General features: G+C 40.2%; 1 protein-coding gene across 1 annotated transcript in view; it reads right to left on the reverse strand.

Moving 5' to 3' along the window:
• Positions 1-2,278: 2,278 nt before the first annotated feature.
• Positions 2,279-24,475, reverse strand: part of TRPM6 (transient receptor potential cation channel subfamily M member 6) — a 151,133-nt gene continuing 128,936 nt past the window's right edge. The window contains exons 33-40 of the mRNA XM_072762631.1: positions 21,774-21,824; positions 20,242-20,307; positions 18,128-18,414; positions 17,717-17,799; positions 16,772-16,977; positions 9,734-9,785; positions 5,049-5,155; positions 2,279-2,907 (exon numbers count right to left, since the gene is read on the reverse strand). Of these exons, the coding sequence (XP_072618732.1) occupies positions 2,774-2,907; positions 5,049-5,155; positions 9,734-9,785; positions 16,772-16,977; positions 17,717-17,799; positions 18,128-18,414; positions 20,242-20,307; positions 21,774-21,824 (986 nt within the window). The 3' untranslated portion in view covers positions 2,279-2,773. The remainder of the gene's footprint in view (positions 2,908-5,048; positions 5,156-9,733; positions 9,786-16,771; positions 16,978-17,716; positions 17,800-18,127; positions 18,415-20,241; positions 20,308-21,773; positions 21,825-24,475) is intronic.

Here is a 24,475-nt window from a genome sequence, read left to right on the forward strand (position 1 = left end):
CGACAAATAATGTTGGAAGCTTATAATGTGCCATGTTTTGTGCCAGATGCTAGTGACTGATGGAGAAAGACAACAGACTATGATGGGGCATTTGTATCATGCCTTCTAGACCCTCAGTGGCCCATCTCGTCTAAAACCGGTTAACAAACACCAAGAAAATAAAATTATTTTTTTAAACATTCAGTAAATGGTTGATTGGGAAGTCTTAGTCACCTAGAACTTGTTTTGCAAAACCACAGGAAATAACAATGAGGAAGAAACACCCAAAACTATATCTGATCTCATTCCCCAGAGTGGACAGAGGCTTTAAGATGTCATGGGGCAGGAGTCGCTCCAGGAACATACAGCCTCCTGGAAAGGAGTATGTGTACACAAGATGCCCTCAGAAAGGACTCCTGGGAACCCGGCTGCTTCTCTGATCCCCCAAGTCAGATCCCATCTGTGAGATGGGCTTTGTACTCATGCAAGGATTGTAGACTTTGTTTTTCCTCAGTGGTTCCTAAAACCAGCCTTAGCTAGGTCTTCTTTTTGCCCTAACTCACTTATTCCAGTCAGAACCTACTACCCATTGGCAGAGGAAGCATGGGACACATCACTGGATCCAACATTCTCCATAGAAATCAGGGCTCTTTTTTTTTTTTTTTTTTTTTTTTTTTTAAGTATTAACCAGAAATCCAAACTTGGTACCAAAGGGAAAAAAAAGAAAAAAAGAAAGAAAGAAACACGAGACATAAAGCTTTTTAAGGGCAAAGAAATGCTCTGTTCATTGCATCCTCATTGCTCACACAGTACAGAGAAGGCACTTTGGTAAAAATCTGACCGAATAAAATAAAACTGACCGAATGAATGAATGGACACCCACCCTTCAGTGGTCATGAATCACTCAAAAGTCATGACTGTCACATCAGTTTTTGCATGCAAGCAATCCTATGGGGATCTCTGATCAGCACTTCATCTTTATAAGTATATTATTTTGGTGGCTTTTCTGAAAGAAAAGAAGAGGAAAAGAAAAGAAGAGAAAAGAAAAGACGAGGTACAACACAGGCATTTGAAATCACAATGCATTTGTTTTCAAGTTCCATGCCAGGTGACAAATATTTGACCAATCAATGAATGCCTTTAGTTTGGCTCTTGGACAGTAAAACTGCCTCTTTCCACAGTTCAGTGCAGCACCCAATAGATCTCTTAGTGATTTGCAGAATAGGATAAAGCAGTTAGGTCCTGAAAAAAAGCGTTAACATTTTATCCCCATTGTCAATCTAGAAATCACCCAAATGTCCTGCCCACCACCACTTCCAAGACCAAAAGTAAAAGGGGTACAAATTAGTTTCTTCCAAATCGCCTAAGAACCAACTGCAACCCTTGGCAAATTAAATCTGTGGCTCTCAAGCCCCATGTGCTCAGGCCACATGTCCCCTGAGGTATAACCTGGAAATACAGGAAGGTGGGTTAAGCAAACCAGCTCATGTAAAGGCTAAAGATAAAGAGGAGTTTCAAGCCCTTCCACTCTCTCCTTGTGTGAAAGTCCATGCTTATTCTGCAAAAGAGGGTGCAAAAGAGGGATGGCTGCTTCCCCAAAGGTTCTGTGCAGTGCACCGTCCTGGGAGCCTTCCTCTGGGCCTCAGAAACTGATTGGCGTGTTCTGAGGCCTAACTTAAAATGCACCCCAGGACACTCTTTTAAGCCACCAGCGTTCTGCACTGGAACGAAGTGAACACCTTCAAAGCGAGTTTTCAGTAAGAAACCCCATCTTTCCCCAGAGGACCTGATAGAGTAACTTAGCCCATGATATTATATGCACAGCTTTGGAAAAGAGAGTCGTGTTTTAGAGGTTGGCCTAGTCAATGCTAACTGATAGTACCCCTGAGCTTAAGGGAAGGGGAAATACTTCTTTGGTAATTCCTAATTCTGCATATCCTCATTCCCCTTTAAGAAAAAAAAAAAAAAAAAAATATATATATATATATATATATATATATATTTTTTTTTTTTTTTTTTTTTTTTAAAGCATGCAGGAGCATTTGTTTTAGATTTCCTTTCTCCTTTCTTCCAGAAAAAAACCTGAAATGTCCAGGCATCCTGTGATTTACCAATTTAAAAAAAAAAAAAAAAAAAAAAAAAAACCTCAAACGCATCTAGATTTCACCAGGATACTACCTTTTTAACTGGTGAGACCGTGCAGGAGTATGGTCTCATCTGTGCAAACACATCCCATTCCCCATTCCATTGCTTTGCTGGTTGTTGCTATTCAAAGCCCTCTGCCGTGGGAAAGGAGAAAGGAAGTCAGATGGTTTTTATATCCACGTCCACACAAAAATACAATATGCGGATGAGGTAACAAACAGCAGTGGGGGCAAAGAGCACACACAGTGAGAAAATAAATTAAATTCATTTCCCTGGTTCTTTGGTGCCCACCCCCCACCCGACCTGCTCCAGGGGTTCTAAGCCACCAGCTAAAGCAATGAGGTAGGAAGGAGCAGTCTTCCCACTGGATCATCTGAGTGTCTTCCCACCAAACTGCAGGAGGATGAGCGCATGCAGAGCACCATGCGCCCAGGTCAGTATCTGGGAGAACCCGTTCATCAGACACCAGTGAGGTCTTTTGGCAGGTGAGACTTGAGGCTCAGAAGGCGTGTCTCAAGGAGGGCCACAGGGTAAAGCCATCCTGACAGAGGCTCTGGTGTCACCTACGTTACTCCAATCCATCTCTGTTGCCAAAGATTTCATGGGAAGGAGGGCAACGGCTGGAATCCTCTCGCTTCTCCTTCTCTTTTTACAGTCGTGTGACATCTTCTGGAGAGTTCCTCGCCGTATTCCTTGCCAGAGCCCCCTCCGTGGGTTCCATTTTGATATCAAGTCCAAAAGTGGAAGTTATCCTTCCAGGGGAATAGTCATTTCTTTTTAAATCTGCAAGGGAAACAATGAAGACAGTTACAGGGGATCCTCAAGAAGGCAGTGTCCACATGGATAAAATGAACTTTAGGTCTGGCCAAGTGCTAAGAAAGGACCCCGCTTGCTTCCTCAGGTGGCAGATATGTGAAACTCGAGCCCTCCATGTCCAGACTATCCCTCTCCCCCGGCCCCAGAGTCCATGTGCCACCCTAACTCCCTAGTGCTGCTGTAGGGGCAGGGGAGGGAAGATGTGATTGCTAGATTCCACACACTGCGCCCTAGAAGGCACAATCTGGCTGGAGTTGAGTGAGGCCAGCCTGGAAACAGGGCATTTTCATTGCTCAAAGATGCACAGGACCAGGTTGTAATGATTAAGTTTGTTAACCTTAAATGTATATTCCCAATATTATTTTTTAATGTTAAAAGGGGATTATCTGGATATAAAACTAATACATATTATAGTTAACTGATAACTAACATTTGTTAGACCTATCCATATATTGCTTCAATCTTCACATCAATTTTAGGAACTAGGTGTTATTAAACTCAGTTTATGGATGAGAAAAATCAAGGCCTGAAGTTCCCTAGCTAGTAAAACGCATTAGTGGGATATGAGCTCAACTATCTGGCTCTGGATTCCATGCTTTTATACTCTACTCTGAACTACCTTTCCTTAAAGAGAGGGAGAAAAAAAAAAAAAAAACATAATCAAGAGCAAAGAAATATCACCTGCAGTTCTGTTTTCCTAACTAAGCTTTTTTTATATTCATATTACCAAATGTCTGAATAAATGGGGATATTCCTAATTTCCACTTAAATGCATTAACTATAGTGTTGAAAGAAAACAAAAATTAAGTCCATACGTGGAGGAATTATTGAGTTACTCAACACCCACCATCATGGGTTAAAAAAAAAAATGATCTCAACTTTAATCATGCAGAAGAGCTAACTTGAGCTCACGATGGAAGCAGCGAGTTATGCCTCCCGCCTCCTGTTCTCCCGGCTGATCAGATACAGTCCCCGTGTCTTCCAGAGAGGAAGCCCCTGGGCAGCATGTCCGATGTGTTGTGGACTGATCTCTTTGCCCAAGTCTGCCATGCCACTGTGAGACTGGGTTCTGAGCTGCCCCAAGATGAAAGTGACGGTCCCCCTCTCTGCCACTCCAGTCCGATCTGCCCACCCCCACCGCCTCCCCCGTTGCCAGCCCTGGCTGGCAGGCTAATTCCCACTGGAACTAGAAGCCTGCTCCCATTCCCCGTCTTTGACTACGCCATGCCCATGAGAGCTTCTCGACGTCCTACCTCTATCTCCAACAAGATTAGAAATTGCCCTTCTTTGTTGTAAATTTACACCTACTCCATCCCAAGCTACAAAGGATGATGATCTTTTACTGATTTCCGATTCCGGGCTTGGTCATTTATTCTTAGGCAGGAAGGGCTACTCTGCTTAAAATGTGAGATTCCGGTCTAAGGACAAGTTTGGTATGACCTAAGAAAAATAGTGAACAAGCAGGGACGGACATGAAGCATCCGTTCTGGAATAAAAGAGAAGAATTCGACAGAGCTGGGACTGCCAGCCTGGGGACACAGACGTCCAGCTGCTTGCTTTTATGCTAAGAATATTTGTCTGCGGTGACTATATCAGTTCCGGAAAAAGTGTGCCATATTATCAAATCAGATTTTTGAAAACATGCATTGCAATATATGTTTAACATGGCAGGTTTTTTGGAGTGAACGGCACTACTTTAATTGACAGCTGTTGTGTCCCCAGATCCTTCATGGTCCCAAGTGTCCAACGAGTAAATAAGAATTGAAATCCTGTGGACGCCACACAGGACTCAGAGCAGGAGGGGTGGGGGTGGGGGAACCCGCCTCCGTTCAATTTTACCCCAATTAAGTCGGTAAACCTCTCCCCTTGGAGAGACTGTGACAAGAATTGGGCCCAATGTTGTTTTATCACATTTTGGCAGAACCTGAAGTAAATCCCCAGTCCTTGTAATCCCTTCAGAGACTTGAGAAATTTGCAGTCAGAAAGTCAGGCCTCGACTGTGAATGAGATAAAAATGTGATTGAGATTTTCGGCTCTATCCCAGGTTACAATGGATGTTGTTCTAGGAGAGATTTACTCAGAGAGAAATAGAATTGTTCGGGGCATACCCGGGAGTTTGAGCTTCCGGCAGCAGGAGTTGCAACGATGTTTTGCAATGAAGTTTCTAATTGCATCTTCCCCTAAATTGGCTGGTCCAAACACCATTCCTCTTGATCTAGAGGAAATATCAGAATATCAATGAGATCACAGCGGAGGAAAAGGAGCTCAACTAGGATTCTCAGAGATACCGAGCAGTATCCCATAGTAACCCAGTAAACTTGAAGGAGCCAACAAAGAACTGAGCGCTTTGGGGAAGCAACTATGTTAGGTTTGCAAATTTAAAATTCAAATGCACTTCAATCTTTGTACCCAACTCCAAGACCTGCTGTGAAACTCATTTCAACGCTAATCTGATAGAAGAGTGAATTTTCTATGTACCCGCAGTAGAACAAAATACAGTGAGACCCTTTGCGATGCATATGGGGTGAGAGAATGACATTCATCACCAAATGTTCTTTCTACTCGAGTACCCGAAAGGTGAGGTGAGACGTAAAACAAACTTGTTATCAGAACACACCTTCTGAAAAGATTCACATACACTGTTTCCAACCCAAAATACTTTTCAGAAGATAACTGACGTCTTCAAAAATAAATGCCTGACAAAACCCTACTTCTAGTACTCACAGCTCTTGCGACAGTTGGTTCTTATCCTGCAAACTGCTCTAGCTGGGCTCCTTGGGGGAAAGACAAGACCACGAGGACACAGTGACTTTGTGGACGTAAACTACATATGCTACGTGTAAGTGACAAAATTATAAACAGACCAGCACAGATGAGGCACATTTTGAACATTCCAGAACACGACAGATCCCTAGAGGATTCTAGGATCCATGTTCATCCGTGGTTAGATCCTGCACGACGCTTTTTTCAGGCTGACACTCCGCACACCACGGAACAGAGCACACCAGGGACACTCCCAAAGAGACTTCATGAAAGGTAATATTTTATTTTAATGACATGCAGAGTGGAAACAGCACATTCTAAAATCTGAACTCAATTACCACTCTTAAATACCACGTCTTAAGAAAAAAGAAAAAGCAAACTCTCCCAAAAGGAAACAATAAACTTCGCTTCTGAGGAATGTGGTTTTTCAAAAGGGACGTGGTGTAAAAATGGACTTTTTTCCATCTGAGTATTGAAACATTTATCTCAATTTCCACTTCCTTTTGGCAGAACAACAGTAGCTGCTCTGAAGATGTGCCAAGCTCAGAATGAGGGCTGATGTCAGTTTGCTCTCGGATTGCCTCGTGGCTCCGAGGCGAGGAGGTGGAGGAAATCTCTGGGGAAGACAACGTGAACAGACACCCAGGATTAACTTTCCTGGTCACTCAATCGCCTTTACAAAGTGCGGCTCTGCTGGTATCTACCCGGCTGCATAAGCTGCCTCTTGTTAACTACTCCTCTCCTTCAGAGCATCTGCTAAGGAACCACTTTAATAAGACGAACCCAAATGTGGCAAAAACTATTTGTAAAAAAAGATAGAACCACTTGCAATTTAGTGCCAGAACTCTTATGATGCCGCTGGAGTGAAAAATAAAGGTGTTGTTTCAGCCATTCAGATGGAAGCATTCCTTTTCTATTCTCTCTAGTGTGACCCTGCTGGAATACTCCACTCCTGCATTCCATACTGTCATTACTTCCCCCCTACCCCCACCCCACCCCTAGAAAATCAAGAAAACCCCCAACTTAGAGGGTTTTCCTGATTCTCAGATAAAAGTGGTAAACTAGATAATTTCCCTCTCTGAGCTCTGTGAAAGTTAACACAAAAGGATCAAAGTGTCTCTGAAATGTCTACACGAGGGGTGTGACCACTCCCCGTGTAGGGTAGATGGGGAAGGAGTCATGGAAACACCTATTTGTAGCTATCGGGTCTACGATCCTAGCATGGCCTACAGACTTCCAGTCTCAGTTAAAAAAAAAACAAAAACAAAAACAAACAAACAAACACCTGTTTTCCAGATTTTCCACAGCATAGGAAAAGCAAGTGGTAGCTTGGTTCTACAAGAGAGGTTCGCCAATTAGTGCAATGTATACACAGTTTAGATACAGATTTAGATACAGATCCTGTAATCGCCATCATTTTGCACTTGTCAAAGGCCCCAAACCATCAAGACAGGAAGTGGAAGACAACCCCAGACGGCCAGTAACTGAGGTTGCCTCCACTGAGGCTCAGTGACCTGAGGAAGTGCATTAAGTGGCCAGAGAGGGCTTGGGGAGGAGCCAGATGACCGTGTCTTCACACACACAAGTGTGCTCAGGGATAACTGGCACTACACATAATATCAGAATCTGTACCACAAACACACACACACACACACACACACAAATCCAAAAAAACACAACCCTCTTCTCCTTTGGTAGAGGAGTCTGTCCTCTCATTGACTTCTTATCCTCATGGGCAAGTTAGTTCACCATCTTGACTGAGATTCAGTTTTCTCATTTGGGATCGGGGACAGAAGAAGCCTCCTCCAAACGTTGTTCTTAAGGGTAAAGCAAACATGTGAACACGTTTGCTTAGGCACTTCTCAAACTACAGTTTATACCAAATCACCTGTGGATCTCACCAAAATTCAGATTCTGATTCAGTAGGTCAAGGGAGGGTCTTGAGAGTTCGCAGGTCTGACAGTCTCCCAGATGGTACTGCTGTTACTGGTCTATGGCCTGTGCTTCATGTAGCCCACACGGCACTCAAAAACGTGTGTGTTGGTGAACTAATTAGACATCGCCTGCCACCACTATGATAAAAGTTACCTTACCCAGGAAAACCAACTGCACCCAAAATTAGTAACCTCATGAAACCAGGCAGGCTACAGCCATCCTACCAATTTCCAAAGTTCCTATCTTCAAGTCATAAACGATAAAGTTTGCCATAAGACAAGAGGTGCCCATTCTTGGTTGCTCATCAGAACCACATGGGGAACTTCTCAAAAAATATAAACATCAGAGCCCCATCCTCAGAAATCTTGATGTGATACTCATTCTCAGAAGCTTTTCCTTTTCTTTCCTTTTTCTTTTTTTTTTTTTTTTTTTTTTTTTTTTTTTTTAGTTTCCTCAGTGACCTTAATAGAAATTGAGACCCACTGGCCTACAGAACGCAATTAAAATACTCAACTGGGATAATATAATCCTCTGAATTCTAAAAGTTGGAACCATTCAGGTCATATTAAATGATATATATCAAGGTCGAAATGTAATAGATGATGGAGTGTATATAAACTGGGTTCATTCTATATGCAAACCATTTTTCACTGCAAAATTATGAAGGAAGTACCAGGTTCCTGGTTCCCTACAAACTCACGGGCACACAGGGCTATTGAAGAAATAATAATAATATCCTTAGCTAAAAACACTTTAGCTCTGCTAAAACAAAAAAAAAACAATAAAGCCTTTTTCTGAACCCTAAGGGTTACATGAATTACATGCTCAAATATTAAAGGAGTTGGATGCACGGGGGCATTATGGCTCACCTTTACCTTCTCTAACTCATCTAGTCCAAAAGAATAGCTAATATTACTTCTAGATGGACCTCTTTGCCTACAGATAAGAACATATTTAGAGGAAATCACCGAGGAAAGGAATAGAGCTTTAAAGCAATGAATGTTTACAATGTGAGTGCTGTGGAAGAAAAGTAAAAGTTTCAGATTTTATTTTACAAACATTTCCCATCTATGTAATTTCTTTTATATATATTCTTTTCTACAATCCAGACATGTACAGCAACAAAGAAGTAAAAATACCACGTGCTAGCAGTTCTCAAAGTATGCTCCAGGCAGGCAGCATCAGAATCATCTGGGAACTTGTTACCTTATTTGACCTCACCCCAAACCTGCCGAATCACAAACACAGCAATCTGTGTTTTAACAAGCTCTCCCGGTTGTGATGGAAGCTCATGTTTGAGAACCGCTGTCGTCTGCCATATTGATCAGTCCTTAATCAGCACCAACACTGCTCTGTCCTCCACCTTTCTCAGAAGAACCTTGACCCTCTGCTGCCAAGTTTTCCCGAAAGCCTATATATGGGATCAAATGCCCACAGGAATTCCAAGGCCAGGCAGACAATTCATTCTTCTACATAATTTAAACTGAATCCCTGAATTAAGTCAGACAATCTGATGCTTCATATGTAAGCCCCATTGTTTTGAACGCTTGTAGATTTGCTGTTACTGACTAGCACACTCTACGCCTTTCGTTTTATAGGCATGTGATAGAAGACCCAGCCCATGACAAGAACGCAGGGACTCCGTTGTGAGCACAACAAGGGAAGCTGTGTTTCTCCTATGACATTGCTTCCTGGTCAAAGCCTATAGACACGGAGCTTACCCCATACTTCCCATTTGCTTGGGTCACCAGAAAACTCAGAGTTAAATTTGCAACAAAATCCTAGTTGCTGCATTGTTCTCTATACTTTCCATTTATGTCTATTAACTCCAAATTTCATCTTATTTTATTTCCATATGTTCTTTTTGCCCCTCTGTCCTCATCTATGCATTTTTCTTTATAAAAAAATCTTATTGTATTGGATATAGATATATAGATATCCAACACAGATATCCAGCCTATAGGTAAATAAAGCCATCTCAAAATCTTTCTAGGATCTAGGCAAGAAATATATATGTTTAGAAATTAATTTTTAAAAGCCGTGTACAATGTGTTAAGTGCAATTTTCTAAATGATAACATCATAAATCAACTTACTGTTTGTCTTCAGGTTTTATAACAGATGGATCAGTCAAATTTTCTCCAACACCTCCAAAGGAAAAATAAAATACATTTAGCAAATGGGGATTTCATTTCCTCAGGAATTCAAGTAAATAATAACCAAGTCTTAATTTCTTTCTTTAAACTTACATTCACCCTGTAGTAAATTCAACATTATGTGATTTCAGTGTGCCATAAAAATTATTCAGGTGAGCCTGAAGATTTTAGTAAATTCACTGTCTCCCTCAATCCCCTGTTATGCCATAATAAACTTCGAGGCCACAAATGAACGTTTTAGTGTTGTGTTCACAGTTACTGACAGTGGCATCCATCATTCATTTACCATTTGCCTATACTAGACATTCCAATTATATTCCCTGTAATTCTCAGCAACTAGAAAGGAAAAGTATTAGCATCCTCATATCCTCATTTTGACAACGAGTACATTGATGTTCAAGAAGATGAAGCAGTTTGTCAGAGACTGCACAGTTCACGAGTGATGATAACAGGATTCGAGCTGAGCCAAAGCTTGTGACCCTCCCATGAGGCTGTGATCTCCGTAGGTGGAGTCCATCGGTGCTCAGCAAGGCGCAAGGGGCTGCACGATTCTGTGGATACAACCTCTGCTCCATTGAAAGCACCTGTCATATGCTACATATTCAGCATTTATAAACAGATTCTTGATCTGGATGCTGGTTACACCTGTGCTGGAGAGGTATGCTTCTGCTGTGTGCACGTCCCTGAACAAATGTTTTTCTTCAATAAGATTTAGTTTTTAAAAAACTGACACCAAAGCATAAAAGGACAGCATGAATGGAATTTAGTGCTAACACTGATCGAAACGGCAATCGACCTTCAGAATAAATCTGTTATAAAATGCAATTGGAGAGGAGCCGTCTTCCACCAGTAGTAACATGTACAGACAAGCTGATCAGATGCAAATGCATCATTTGGACATTACCCAACAACTTCAGAGATCAGCCTCTGGTCTGTACTGGTTCTCTTTGCTTGGAAGAGACCAACCTTGCAGGAAAATTATTTAAAAATCATATGAAAGGGGTGCCTGGGTGGCTCAGTTGGTTAAGCATCTGCTTTCAGCTCAGGTCATGATCTCAGGGTCCTGGGATTGAGCCCGGCAGGGCTCCCTGCTCAGCAGGCAGCATGCTTCTCACCCCCTCTCTTTCTCGCAAATAAATAAATAAATAATCTTTTTAAAAAATCATATGAAATGTAGAGCTTTATTATGTATTTCTATTTGGTAAAAAAATATTCATGTTTTCTAACCACTATTTTAAAAAGATTTTTTTTTTTTTTTGCCATGCTCAGTATGTTTTACCATATGCTAAACTTTTCACAAGGAAATGTAATCCTTATAGTTTGTAGACCTTTCCCCCAAGAAACTGACTTCCTTAGAAAAATAACCTGTTTAGGGTAGAGCTTTCAACCATTTTGCATCAGGACCCTCTTTGCCAGTCTGGGGAAAATAAGGGACCCCCTTCTCAGAATAATGTTTTAAAAATGAGTAAATTAAATACATAAGATTACAAAGAAAACCAACAATACTGAAATACAGGCATCAAAATCTTTGTTTAAATTGTTCTGCAATACATGTGCCTCTTTATTAACACATTAAATAACAGAATCTAGTGCAAGTCTATAACTACCATAACATCAAGTAATACATATAAACACTGTTTTTGTGATATCTGCCAACACCATAATGTGCTATGTTAATATTGGTAATTGCTATTGCGAATAGTCATGGGTACTGCTAATACCACTGTGGTTTGTGGTCTCCCCCCCATAATTGAAGGAAATGATGAATTTCAGTTGTAGGTTAGTGAAAATAATGGTGTAATATGTCTTTTCATCAAAGTTCACAAACCCTCTGAATTCTCTTTAAGAGCATCTGGCTTACAATCTCTTCATTCTCTGATTTTGTATAAGGAAAGAAAAAGTAAGGCTCAGGGGGAGGTGTGTAAAATGTGATCTGCTCAGCCTCTATTCTTTTTAAAGAAGTCATAGGAAGGATTGGGTTCTTTATACTTTTCTCATTACACATACAAGAAGGAACAGCCTAGGCTGACTCTGCTTTTCCAAAAATGTAGTAAATAAACAGAAAAACAGACAGAAAGATAGTCCAAGGATCATCAGCAGAGAGACTACAAAGGTTAAAAATCCTTTTCATGTTTAAGCTCAGATCTAACTTTAAGCCTGGACTTTGTAGCAATGATAAGCTTTAGGCTGATGGCTAAGGAAACTGTAAATTTAAGCTGAGAATACACTAGTACCTAAGGAGGTCATGTCAACCAGGAAAAAGAAAGTTTATAGGGAAGATTTTGATGTGATCAAAATCACATCAGCTCCAGTTTACTTTAAATCTTGTTGTCTATTATATAGGCAGGAGTCAAAAGGACTGGGTCCTATTCATGGCTCTATCACCTTCTAGTTATGTGACCTGGACACCTCTAATCTCTCTGAATCTCAGTGTTCTCATCTGAAAGTGTGAGTAATAATGGACCTTATCTTACATGTTTACTGAGGATTAAATGAACTGTTGTATACAAGTTGTTTCACAAAGTATCCCACTCAGAGGAAGCCAAAAAAAAATGTCAACTACTATCTTTATTATCTTTATTCTATCAAGACCTATTGTAAAGTAAAATTCTATTTTCTTATCACTGGTAAAATCATGTTCTGATGATCTCATTTTCCTAATGAATAAATCCCTCTAAAAGAATGAGAGTGGAGTTTCCACAAATCTGTATATTCCTAAACTCAATCTAACGGTTCAAAGCATAACTACTGGGATCCCTGAGTGGCGCAGCGGTTTGGCGCCTGCCTTTGGCCCAGGGCGCGATCCTGGAGACCCGGGATCGAATCCCACATCGGGCTCCCTGTGCATGGAGCCCGCTTCTCCCTCTGCCTGTGTCTCTGCCTCTCTCTCTCTCTCTCTCTCTCTCTGCGACTATCATAAATAAATAAAAATTAAAAAAAAGAAAAAAAAAACAAAGCATAACTACTAAATACATATTTTGGGGTCCTCCAATGGCAGAAGGAACATTCTAGAGAGTGATACAATATGGAAGAAAACTAGGCATTTCAACATCTCCATATCCCCATCACACTTATTTACCAACTTTAATAAGGTAAATGCCCATGTGCAGGTGGTATGTTGCATACCCTTGCAAGAAACCCAGACACATACATTCTGATTCCAACCACCTTAAGATACATCTGTGAACCTCTAAATCTGTGGAAATAAGTTAACTTCTTTGTAGCAGTAGAATTCATGATGATGGTGTTGATGCAAAGGCTGACTCATTCTGGAAACTGCTTTGTTGAAAAAAAAAATCTAATATCTCTAAAATTCTTTGAAAAAATATAATGAGCTGTAAAAAAAAAAAAGAAAGAAAAGAAAAGAAAAAAAAAGAAAAGAAAGAAAAGAAAAAGAAAGAAAGGAAAAGAAAAAAGAAAAGAAAAGAAAGAAAAGAAGAAAAAAGAAAAGAAAGAAAAGAAAAGAAAAGAAAAGAAAAGAAAAGAAAAGAAAGAAAAGAAAAGAAAAGAAAAGAAAAGAAAGAAAAAGAATGCTCTAGAGGTGCCTGGGTGGCTCAGTTGGTTAAGTGTCCGACTCTTGATTTTGGCTCACGTTGTGATCTCAGAGTCGTGATATCAAGCCCCGCAATGGCTTTACACTGGACATGGAGCCTATTTGGGATTCTCTCTCTCTCTCTCTCTCTCCTTCCGTGGCCCCTCCCCCAGCCTCTCTCTCTCCCTCTGGAAAAAAAGAAAGAAAGAGAGAGGGAAAAAGAGAATGCTCTAGACCACTTTGATTTGAAGTGTAATTGTTTTTCATTGCCATTGCTGGAAATCAAGTGTTGGATTTCATATGTAATGATGATGATGCAAGCCCCACATGTAGGATTTCTAAATGGAAAGAGAGTAGAAAACTATAGTATAATTACAAGTGAGCAGAAACCGGTCAAACCTTTCCTTAGAATTCAGCTTCCAAGCCCAGTGTGGCAGTTCCTGGGTTAATGATTGGCACTCCCTTGGAAGACAGTAGAAAGGAGAAGAAAAAGAAAAGCTGCCAGGATAAACTGCCAGAGTGTTTCTCATTCCACTTTTCCCCCAAAGCACTAGGGAACCACAGCAAGCTGATGAAGAGCCATTTTAATGAGCTACATGGAGATTAATACTAACGACAACAATAATACTGAGGGCTTACTATAGATCAAGAACTTGCCTCATTTCAGCTCCTTAACATGAGAGATTAACAACAAGGTAAGGGCTTAATATTATTTCCCCAATTACAAATGAGCAAAGTGGGACTCTGGATGGCTGTCCCCTGGTTATACAGCCAATTCACGGTGTAGCCAGGTGTCCTACCCCAGCACTGAAACTCCAGGGCTCTTCCTCCAAACTGCTGGTACCAGGCCTCTCAGTCTCTACCTAGTACTACCTGAACAATTATACCATCGTCTCTCCAAAAACTAGAAATGCTAATCAATTAAATACAAAACTGAACCAAAAACTATGAAGGTATTTTAAGAATACATATATTCTCCCCATTTTTCCCTTCCAACCTGGCTTGGATTAAATATAATAATGCATTAAGTCTTTATCCAAGTGTCTGACAGAAAATAAGTGCTTGGTAAGCATTAGCTAGTAGTTGTAGTTGTATAACTGTTCATAGTTACTAGCATAGGATTCATCTTCTTCCATAAATGCAGGCCTAACCAATTGGCCAAAGCTCTCCAGTAAGTATCTCAATTTCTTCACGCTCATCCTATGAGGCCCACTCTCCTTTTCTTTGAAGGTCAGTGTTTTGACATAGTTTATTTGGAGTGGCCTATTTCTGCAATTCACATAATTGCCCAGTAAAAGAATAAAGTTAATTCCATTTTCCCCCCAAGACTATCAACGCAGCATTTGTTCTGTTTAGTGTCACTTTGGATTACTTAGAGACATAAAAATCCCCAAACATAAACATCATTAAACAAAAACCTATTCAAGTGGAATACAAAACACACTAAAGAGTCATCATTAATTCCTTAAAGTTTTTCTTTGGTTGTTTTTTTTGTTTGTTTGTTTGTTTCTGTTTTTGCTTTTTAAACAACTCCACCCAAAACTCAAAGCACAGACACTCGAATACAGATGAAAACAATCAACCTCTCTCCAACATGAGCTACAAAACCAGATGCTGTGGGCATCAGCATGCTGGGCTTAAATGGATCATGCACTTGCTGGTTTAAAAGCTGAATCATGTTGACTGTTTTAACTTTGTTTATATTGCTTCCCTAAATATTGTGTTTGAGGGTTAGAAATATAACTCAACTCTGTGAACAGTGCAGATCTGAAAAGACAGAGAGACTTATTAATAAAAAGTCTATACACGTCCTTGAACACATGGCACAAATTTCAATCAGAATTTACTGGACATTGCTCGCAATGCCTCAGGATTACATATCTCAGTTGTGCCCAGCCTCCAAGGTTGGCTTTTGGTACATAATCCCAGGACTGGAGAGGTGGGGAAGTCAGAGAGGACAAGGATTATGCCCAATCTGTTTAAATGAACCTATAACATGATTATGTCTTATGAAACTCATAAAGAAATAAAAGACAGTACAGTGAGAAGGAAAGAACATATAGATGGTCAAAACAGCTTCAGTCTGCAACCTGGCTCCCTCTTCAGTAGCTGTGCAACCTTGGGCAAGTTATTTAAACTTTCTGGGCCTACGTTCCCTATAAAATCTACCTTGAGGTGCTGCTTCTGAGATAACTCTTATGAAAGTCCCTGGCTAAATCCCTTATTTAAAACCAAAGCCCCAGTCAGTGAGCCCAAGGACTAAACTTTGACCTGAATACATATTTCGTTCTGTGTCTGCAAGGAAAGCCTGCTAGAGATACTCTGTTTCGTGCTGCAGGATTATAAGTCACATGTGAGGTGTTGATAGCGGGGAGATGCACTGATCAAAGGCTTCCATTAATTATGAGTGCACTGTGTTACCTCTCTCAGACTGAGTTTGTACTCTTATGAACTGTCATATCAAGGTACACAGCAAAGAGAGCAAGCTAAATTATAAACTGCCAAGCACTGAGCTCAAAATCAGTACATTTAAAAAGTCTATACACGTCCTTGAACACATGGCACAAATTTCAATCAGAATTTACTGGACATTGCTCACAGTGCCTCAGGATTATATATCTCAGTTGAAAAATGCCCAGAATTTATACTTTCCCATGTGTATAAATGCATGCTGAAGTGTTATGAATATAAGTTCAAGGTGAAGCCATAAAGCTAGAAAATTTGGTACAAAAATCATTCCTCATTTAGGGGTGCCTGGGTGGTGCAGTTGGTTGAGCAACCAACTCTTGGTTTCGGCTGAGGTTATGATCTCAAGAGTCTTGAGATTGAACCCCACATGGATCTCTTCCCTCGGCACAGAGTTTGCTTGGATTCTCTCTCTCTCTCTCTTTCTCTCTCTCTCTTTCCCTCTACCCCTCCCTGCATACTCTCGCTCTCTCTCTCCCTAAAATAAATTTTTAAAAAAATCATTCCCCATTTAGATAAAAGTTTTAGGTGTATTTAAATTTTAGACAGCTAATCATCTGCCTATATTTTTCTCTTGTGCTAAGTGGGAAACAACATAGTAGGTGCTCACAATCATCACCGCACAATGTCTCTGAAATAAATGCCTCTACCTCCCTTCAAAGCTAGGTAGAGCAACTCCATACATTACACATCCTAGTTCTTATAAGGTTTCTTGGGCCACCTGTCTGGTTCCTTACACTTTAGACAATTTCACAATAATAAATACATTCAGAAAATGGATACAATCTTTCAATTTTCAAATTAAGAAACACACATACACTATCAGGGAATGTCTCCATTAAAATACCTTAATGATGGTTTTACAAAGAAAGAACCAAGGTCAAATGTAGGTGACAACGACATGGACAAACCATCCCTGGTTTGTCAATGTTTCCCAAACTGTACCTCATGTTTGTATGAAGTCTTAGGCTATTAATCACCTTGCAAATCTAAAACCAACAGCTCTCCCCGGGTGTACTCATAGGTCCAGTGAGAGAAAGCCAACATCAGCTCCTCCAAGGTGTTGCTGGGGGCAATTTCATCACCATTGTTGTTGTTGTACTTCCGGAAGTCTCCTGTCATGTACTTCTCAATGGTCAACCATTGGTTGGCCGAATGGCAGTAGATTAAGAAAACTTCTAGGAACCTGTAAGGGTGGGGAAAGGAGGCCACTGAATCCCCAAAAGGCAGCAAAGGTGAGACTTACATTACCAAACAGTCAGTAGCAGGGGAAATTATCTAACTATGCACATGCCTCACCTTTCTATGGCAGGGACAGAACGCAAAGATTAAGCATTTTACCCACATTTACCCACTTCCCTTCTCTTTGAGGAGACCTTTCAACTCCTTCATGAGTATCAGACTTAACTTTTCTTACTGTGCTCTATAAAGTTCCTTGTAATTGAAACAATAACACTTTACTGTCACCCCCAGCATGAAATTATATCTGGCTTGCTAGATGAATGCCAGTGTCTTGAGACACTCAAGTGAAAGTAACAAGAGTTCAATCTCAAAAAGTCCCTAATTTCTCTAAGATATCAGGGGAAGAAACTGTGCTTCAAATAGAAATGATTTTCTTCCATAATGTTCCTGGACATTAAGAACTACATCTAGGGTCTTCATGTTTCACATAACTGAGATGTTAGTCATGGCCTCTGCCTAAACTTCTCTTTTCCACTCATTTACGTTCAGTGTTTAAGTCAAGCTATTCCTGAGACATCTAATTCTCTTTTTAACAGAACCATAGAAGAAAGAATCCAAAAATAAGATCATAGAGAACTTCCCCACAGCTCTGGCATTTCTCGTGACTAAGAGGACTGAGAAGAAATTGAAAGAAATTCCCACTTAAAATGAAGGATCATGGTGCCCATACTCCCTGTACTCACCTTGGTGTGTAGGGAATGTTTTGTGGTTTTACTTGGTTGAAGGTATAGATTAGTTTTTGAGCAGCTCTTTGTTGTTGGATTTCCTACAAAATAGGGAGCATCGATGATAAAAAATATTGGTTTGTTATCATATGCATGCAATCAATAATCATAGAAGAACTAGAGGGCCCCCCAGTATGATTTTTAGCCTCACTCAGCTCCCACAACACTCCATTCCACTCCAAAAGCAAAACCTCTACAAAACAAAAATAATGGAATACCACCACTTTCGGAACAGAATAGGCTGTCCTCTGCATTAAAGATAATCAATGGCCTCCAATCATTACATATATAATACATACAATTATGTATCTGGGTGTAGTCCAGAACTTTCTTTGACCTATCCCTCTAAGCTCTGGGTCTCAGACTTACCCTGAGGCAAAGATGAAGCACAGTACTCTCCTGGAAGATTTTGTGCCATGACTGTACCACCTCAGGAAGAAAGGACTTCACAATGAAAACCTGCCCTGGCTTGAGAACATCGTCCTCAGACCAAGTGCTGATGACTCTCATGGCTTTACGGAGCCCGCCATCCATCTCCTCACGGGACAACACCTGGATTATCGCAGCTCTCCCTCGCTGGGACCAAGAAGACATGCTTTTATCAAGGTTCAGAGGGGAGCTCTCCTCCAGCCTGTAGACAGTTACTTCTTCTCCTGCTGCAAAAAGAAATACAGGTGAAGTGCAACGACATCGTGTGTCTGTAGCAGGTTACCATGTCCTAAATAACAACTCAGAATCAGTTTACTTTCCCAAATGATCAGGAGAGAATGGGAATTTCAATTATGCATGAACAAGTAGAGAATAAAGGCATGGATTTTGGCCATGTTATTTGTCCCATAAAGGGAGAGAGTGGAAGAGGGAAGGAAGGGACAAAGCATCAAATGATACATAAGAATTAAGTTGTTCTTGTTATAAACTATAAGTAGAGACAAACAAAATCAAAGTAGCAGGGCTAGGATTCCTTTGTTAAAGACAAAAACTTTCAAAGAGATAGTTTAGCCCTATGTTTTCATTATCATCCCTTTTACAAGCCTTATTTTTTCCTAATTCCTCCTTCCATGATATTCTAATACCAAAAATATACCATATATATATATGTGCATGTACACATACAGTATGTACACACACAGCATCTACATACAGTGTATATACCTATTTATATATGTGCTTTATATGGAAAAAGAGGTTTCTGCTCCCTTGGGGGTGATATCACCCCACTGAGACTTCATGGTTTAACACAGTTGGAGTTAACACCACAGTCATACTCCAGAGCCTCACCCTCCTTCCTTTGTGCCCTTGGACAAGTTTCTTAAAGCCTCCCTTTTCTGATGAGTAAAATGAAGGTGAAAATAATGCTCAACCTCACTGGGTTGTTGTAAGGATTAAATATGTTAATTTGGCTAATGTGACCTAGACCTTCAGACACAAACTCAATCCCACTTACAAGATTTTACACACAAAATGCTCTTTAACTCCCAGATAGCTTCCACTGTTAGGCTGCTGTACAGGAAGCAATGCAGCCTAGACTCCTAGTGTTTAACGCTTTATAACAGAAGTAGCATATTCTATACATAACTTCTGTCCAGCCTGTATTTGATTTTCTTCTTACACCTGTTTCAAATACCTTTTGTTGTTGTTGTTAATACTATTCTGGTTTACAAAGAAAGGTATTTATTCACTCTTGAATGAATTCCTTACCAAAAAAAAAAACACATCTAGGTAATTCTTAATAACATATTTTCAAATATTTATTCTTGGTGCCCAGATAAATGCCACTGAGGTCTGTTCAGAGTTCTAAGTACTTAGAGAATTTACAGTACAGCTCCTGGGTTATGAAACCAGCCACGGAGCCATGAGGAAGGAGAAGGCATTTGCATCCATGATCAGAAGCCACCTATCTGTCCCTGTGTGAAGAGAATTAAGATCTAGGACAGAGTGGGGACCCTTGTTATATTGTCAGTTGGCTGGACAGAGAGACTCTGGTAGCCTTGGCTTAATGCGAGCTTGTTTTTCTTTACTACTCTAGCCTTTAAAAATGACATTTACTATCTGAGCTAAGAGCAATTAGTTTACATGAGACAAAACAAACTGAAAACAATATACAAAGATTTCTCTTCAGATGCCTGTTAGTTTTTACTGTATTGACATTTATCGCTTTCTTCTGTGTTTATTACACATGGTTGGTTGGTTCTTTTCTTTCCTACTTACTTCCAGCCTTAAATCAGTGAATGCCAGGTGCAACATTATTGCTTTTTTCCCAACTGCTGCTCATTATAGGTCCCATCCCCACAGTACTAGATTTTGACCCTAGATGCTAGCTGACCAGTTAACAAGAATTACCACTTTAGAAAATTAATCTCACTGCAACCACTGGCAAAACAAAATTTTCCACTAAAATGATGCAAAGTACTTTCTCCTTCAATTTAATCAGATGGTATGCCTCTGCTCTGGCACAGCCTCAGGAAGGTAGAAATGGCACTCACCAAACAGTTGGATTGGTGTAAATGGTATAGTCTGAGAAAGCCTCATTAAATTGTTCCTTTCAATGGCTGCAAACAAAAACAGATTTACTGTTTTAAGTATGCATCAGTGGACTGAATTGACAGAAAGCCTCCCCCACATCAACCTATTCATACAATACTAAATTATTTTATTTCAAAGACCCCTTATTTTTGCCTTCATCAAAAATATTATCCATAATCCAGCTTTTAAAATAAACTATGCCTTAAATGGGAAGGATATACCCCCGTCTTGAGGATTATATGAGATTATATACCATGGTCTGAGGTAGGGCTATACCTCCACTCTCCTGAATACCAAATCACAGACTAATCCATACATATGTGGAACTTTCTTTCAAAGAGTGTTCTGTGGTCTTCATTCTCTGGTTTTTCTTTTTCCGGAGCCAATCTAATGCACAGTGGACTGTGGGGACATCTACTGTTGACTTTGCGCAGTTCACCTTCTTTTCCCAGAGAGAACCGAAGGCCAATTTTAATTAGAAGCAAGTGATCTGCATTTTCCTGTTAAGAGCCGTCTCCTAACAGATCAGAGTCAATATGAGTTACAGTATTCTTCACCAGACTTTCCAAAGTTGACAGCTGGAGTCAAAATATTGGATTACTGCTGAGCTGAAAGACCCAGTTATAAGAGCCTGGAATGCAGGGCCTGGAATCCACTGAAACACTGTTCACTACTGAGGAGAATTTAGGAAAAGGCAGTCTATTCCTGGACCCTGAACGCATGTCCTTGATGTAATAATAATGGTAACTGTCACACCAGTAAACTTTTACTCATGTGCTGAGCTTTAGACTGTGTAAAAGCCTTGCCCGTATATCATCTCATCCAATGCTGAGCGCAATGACACGCAAAAGACCAACCAGTGGCACAAGTCCAGTGGGCTGTTACATTGCTTTGCATTTCAAAGTGTTTCTCTCTTAATTCTCAGCTAGCCCTCTGGCAGATTGTTCCTCAGGAAGGGCAAGTATAATTATTCCCACTCTGAAAGAAAGACAACTGAAGTACTGTGAAGCAATGCTGCTTATGAGAGTCAAGACCCTCAACATCTTGTTTAATAACATCCTTATACGGTGTCTTTGTTGAACTTTCTCAGTGGTGCTGGCATTCATTTAGCAGTTAGGTTTGCTGAGGGCCAGTGAGGGTATAAAATCCTCCTTCAAAGAACTAGTTTCAGGCCCCAGTCCAAAATATGAAGATCTCTGGCTTTGGACTTGGAAGGAATTTTTAGACTTCAAGGCCACCCTTTGTCACCATTTGGAACTTGCCAATACATTTTTCTTTTCTCAATCCTACATTCTCTTAAATCCTAACAATTTGTTTCTCCAAGTAAATGACAAGGTAAGAAATCCAGATGTTCTTCTCATGAGAGTGAACAACAGCTTTTCAAGTTGGGAATCATATCAATACTTTGCAATTCATCAATATTTCTATTTACAATTGCAGAATCACAAACGTTTGGCTCAGCTGACATGTCTGACATGCACATGCATCCTACCTGAATAATGATGGTGAGGCTCTGGAGGGCTTTTTAAGGAGGCTGAGATTTCTGAAATTATAGAGAAGATTGGCATTTTAATTACAGGGCTGGAGATAAATACATGCTTATGAATATATTGCCTTCAAAGTTATTATCGAACAGGTTAATCGGAATGGCTCCTCAGTATTTGAGAAAGATTTCCTAATATCCTTTAACCACATTATTGGGCATGGTATCCTGACAGCTTCCAATCATCAATGTAATATCTCCAAACATATTTATATGGGGAATTGAAGAAAGACAGGTAATATTAGCCTCAAAGATGTATTTCCTCCGAACCAATTACACCTCTGGGTTGCAGAAAGCACTGGGCTGCCCATCACACTTCATGACATCCCAAAAGCACAATTCTCTGAGCTCCCACCAAGATGCAGTACCCATATAAAGACATTATTAATACCAAGTTATTAGCAGTCTACTTCACTGACCTAAAATGACAATAAAGTGATGAAAACACATTAAGAGGCATATACCAGAAACAAAGGAGGGGGCGGAGGATATGACACCAAGGGACTTGTTCATGGGGACCACTTCCTGCAAGTTTAACTGCTTCTCTTCTATCTCCTCAAGTCCTAAATTACAAGTCTCTGGAGAAATCCTTTGCAACAGTTTTGCCATTTCATAAAATTAAAATTAAAGTAGAGAGCCTTAGTCTCATGGTGGTAACTGCTTTATACCTAGTAGAGTAAGCAGCATAATGAGCCCAATTTCACAGATCTCTCTGGCTTCTTGTTGCTGGATAAGGAAAGGAACAAAAATCCCTTCCTTAGGGGGTGCTTAGTATAAAGTAAGATCAGCAGAAAGGACCCTTTCTTTTGAGTTCATTCAATAATAAAAATTAAAAAGTATTCAGCTCCCACTATAGGTCATGCTAGCCAAGACAGATGTGAAGAAGTTATGGCTCCCGCTCTAGAAAAGAGAAAATGAGAAATACTAGGAGCCAAAGACATGTAAACTATAGTCACAACTCAGCTGGCAAAGTAATATAATAGATGTGTACACAGGCTTATGGAACCTTTATAGACAAGCAACGTGATATTCTTAAAGAGCATAGCCATCTGAATCTGATAATGCTGAGTTTCAATCCTGACTCATTTAAGGAGCTGTGAGAATTTGTTCACATTCATTCAGCACATATTTACTCAACACCTACTATGTGTTTAAGAGAAAGACCAGTGTAAAAACATATAAAGTCTCTGGCTACCTTCTAATGAGAGGAAAAAGAAAATAAATAATTATGTAAATATATAGTGCATACAGTATTTTATATACATAAGGAACTAATTCCTTATATATATATAAGGAATTATATATATATATATATATATATATATATATAGTTAGTTAGTTAGTTAGTTAGTTAGTTAGAGGGCTAGAAATTGTGAGAATCAGAGAGGTTATTATTTTAAGGACGGCAAGTCAAGACCTCTGTAATAAGGTGAAATTTGAGCATAGACCTGAAGGGAGAAATAGGTCATATGGAAAACTGAAGGGTATTCCGGGCAGAGGTGACAGCAGGTGCAAATGTCCTGAGGCAGGACTACGGAGAGTATAGTCAGAATGGACTGTGCTGACAGGAAATGGAATTGGAGAGTTGGAGGAGAAGCAGCAGATCAACAGGGCTTTGTAGACCACATTTGGACTTCACTTTTACAGAGTGAGATAAGATGCCATTTGAGCAGAAGTGTGACTTGATCTGACTTTCGATTTAAAAGTGTTATTCTGGCTGGGGTCTGGAAACAGACTGTCAGAAAGCAATAGTTTGGAGGTAATCCTATAATCCAGGAGGGTATAAAGAGTGGTATGTGGAGGTAGCAAAGTGATCAGTTTCTTGATATATTTTGAAGGATTTACTGATGGTTTGGAAGTGGGGATGTGAGAAAGCAGGAGTCAAATATGATGGAGACTTTGGCCTCAGTCATTGGAAAGGTACAGTTGCCATTTCATAAGATAAGTAAGGAATGTGGCATGTTTTGTTTGAGATACCTTGTAGACACCCAAATGAAGGGGTAAATAGATAGGTGGTGGTATTCTGCATGGCAGAAATGTTGAGTGAAAGAATGAACATGAGCCTGGAAATCTGGACGAGGGCCAAGCTGTCAAGAGCACTGAAAACGACTAAAGGGATTTGCAGCCTATCCTGTAGGTAACGGGAAGCCACTGGAAGCTTCAAAATAGGTGACAATTTATTGTTCAGAAAGATAATTCCAGTGGGAGCATGGGGACGTGCAAATGGAGAGAAACCAAACAGAATGCTAACATAAAATGGAGGGCAAAACTTTTTATATAGGAAAAAAAATGTTAGAGGCCCTAAGGCAGAAGCTGTGGGGTAGAGCAACACAGACAGGTTCTAAGGATGGGGCTGTGGGTAGTACAGAGGCAAAGCTGATGGCTGAGATGGGCAGAGTTGATGACTGGGAAGGAAAGGCATTGCACATGAACTCAGAGTCCCAGTTTGGGTAAAGGAAGAGTCAGTGATCAATGACAACAGTCAACAAAGTAATACAATTAAGAACAGCCTCAAAGAAACTTCAAAAATGGATAAAATGGTCAAGGATGTCAAATGCTGCAAGTTCCATGAGGTCTAAAAAGAGGTTGTGTGATTTAGCAGCTTCAGTCATGGTGGCCACAGACACCAGGCAGGGAAGATGATAACGTAT

This window comes from Vulpes vulpes, chromosome 1 (genome assembly GCF_048418805.1).
Source record: "Vulpes vulpes isolate BD-2025 chromosome 1, VulVul3, whole genome shotgun sequence".
Taxonomy (NCBI): domain Eukaryota; kingdom Metazoa; phylum Chordata; class Mammalia; order Carnivora; family Canidae; genus Vulpes; species Vulpes vulpes.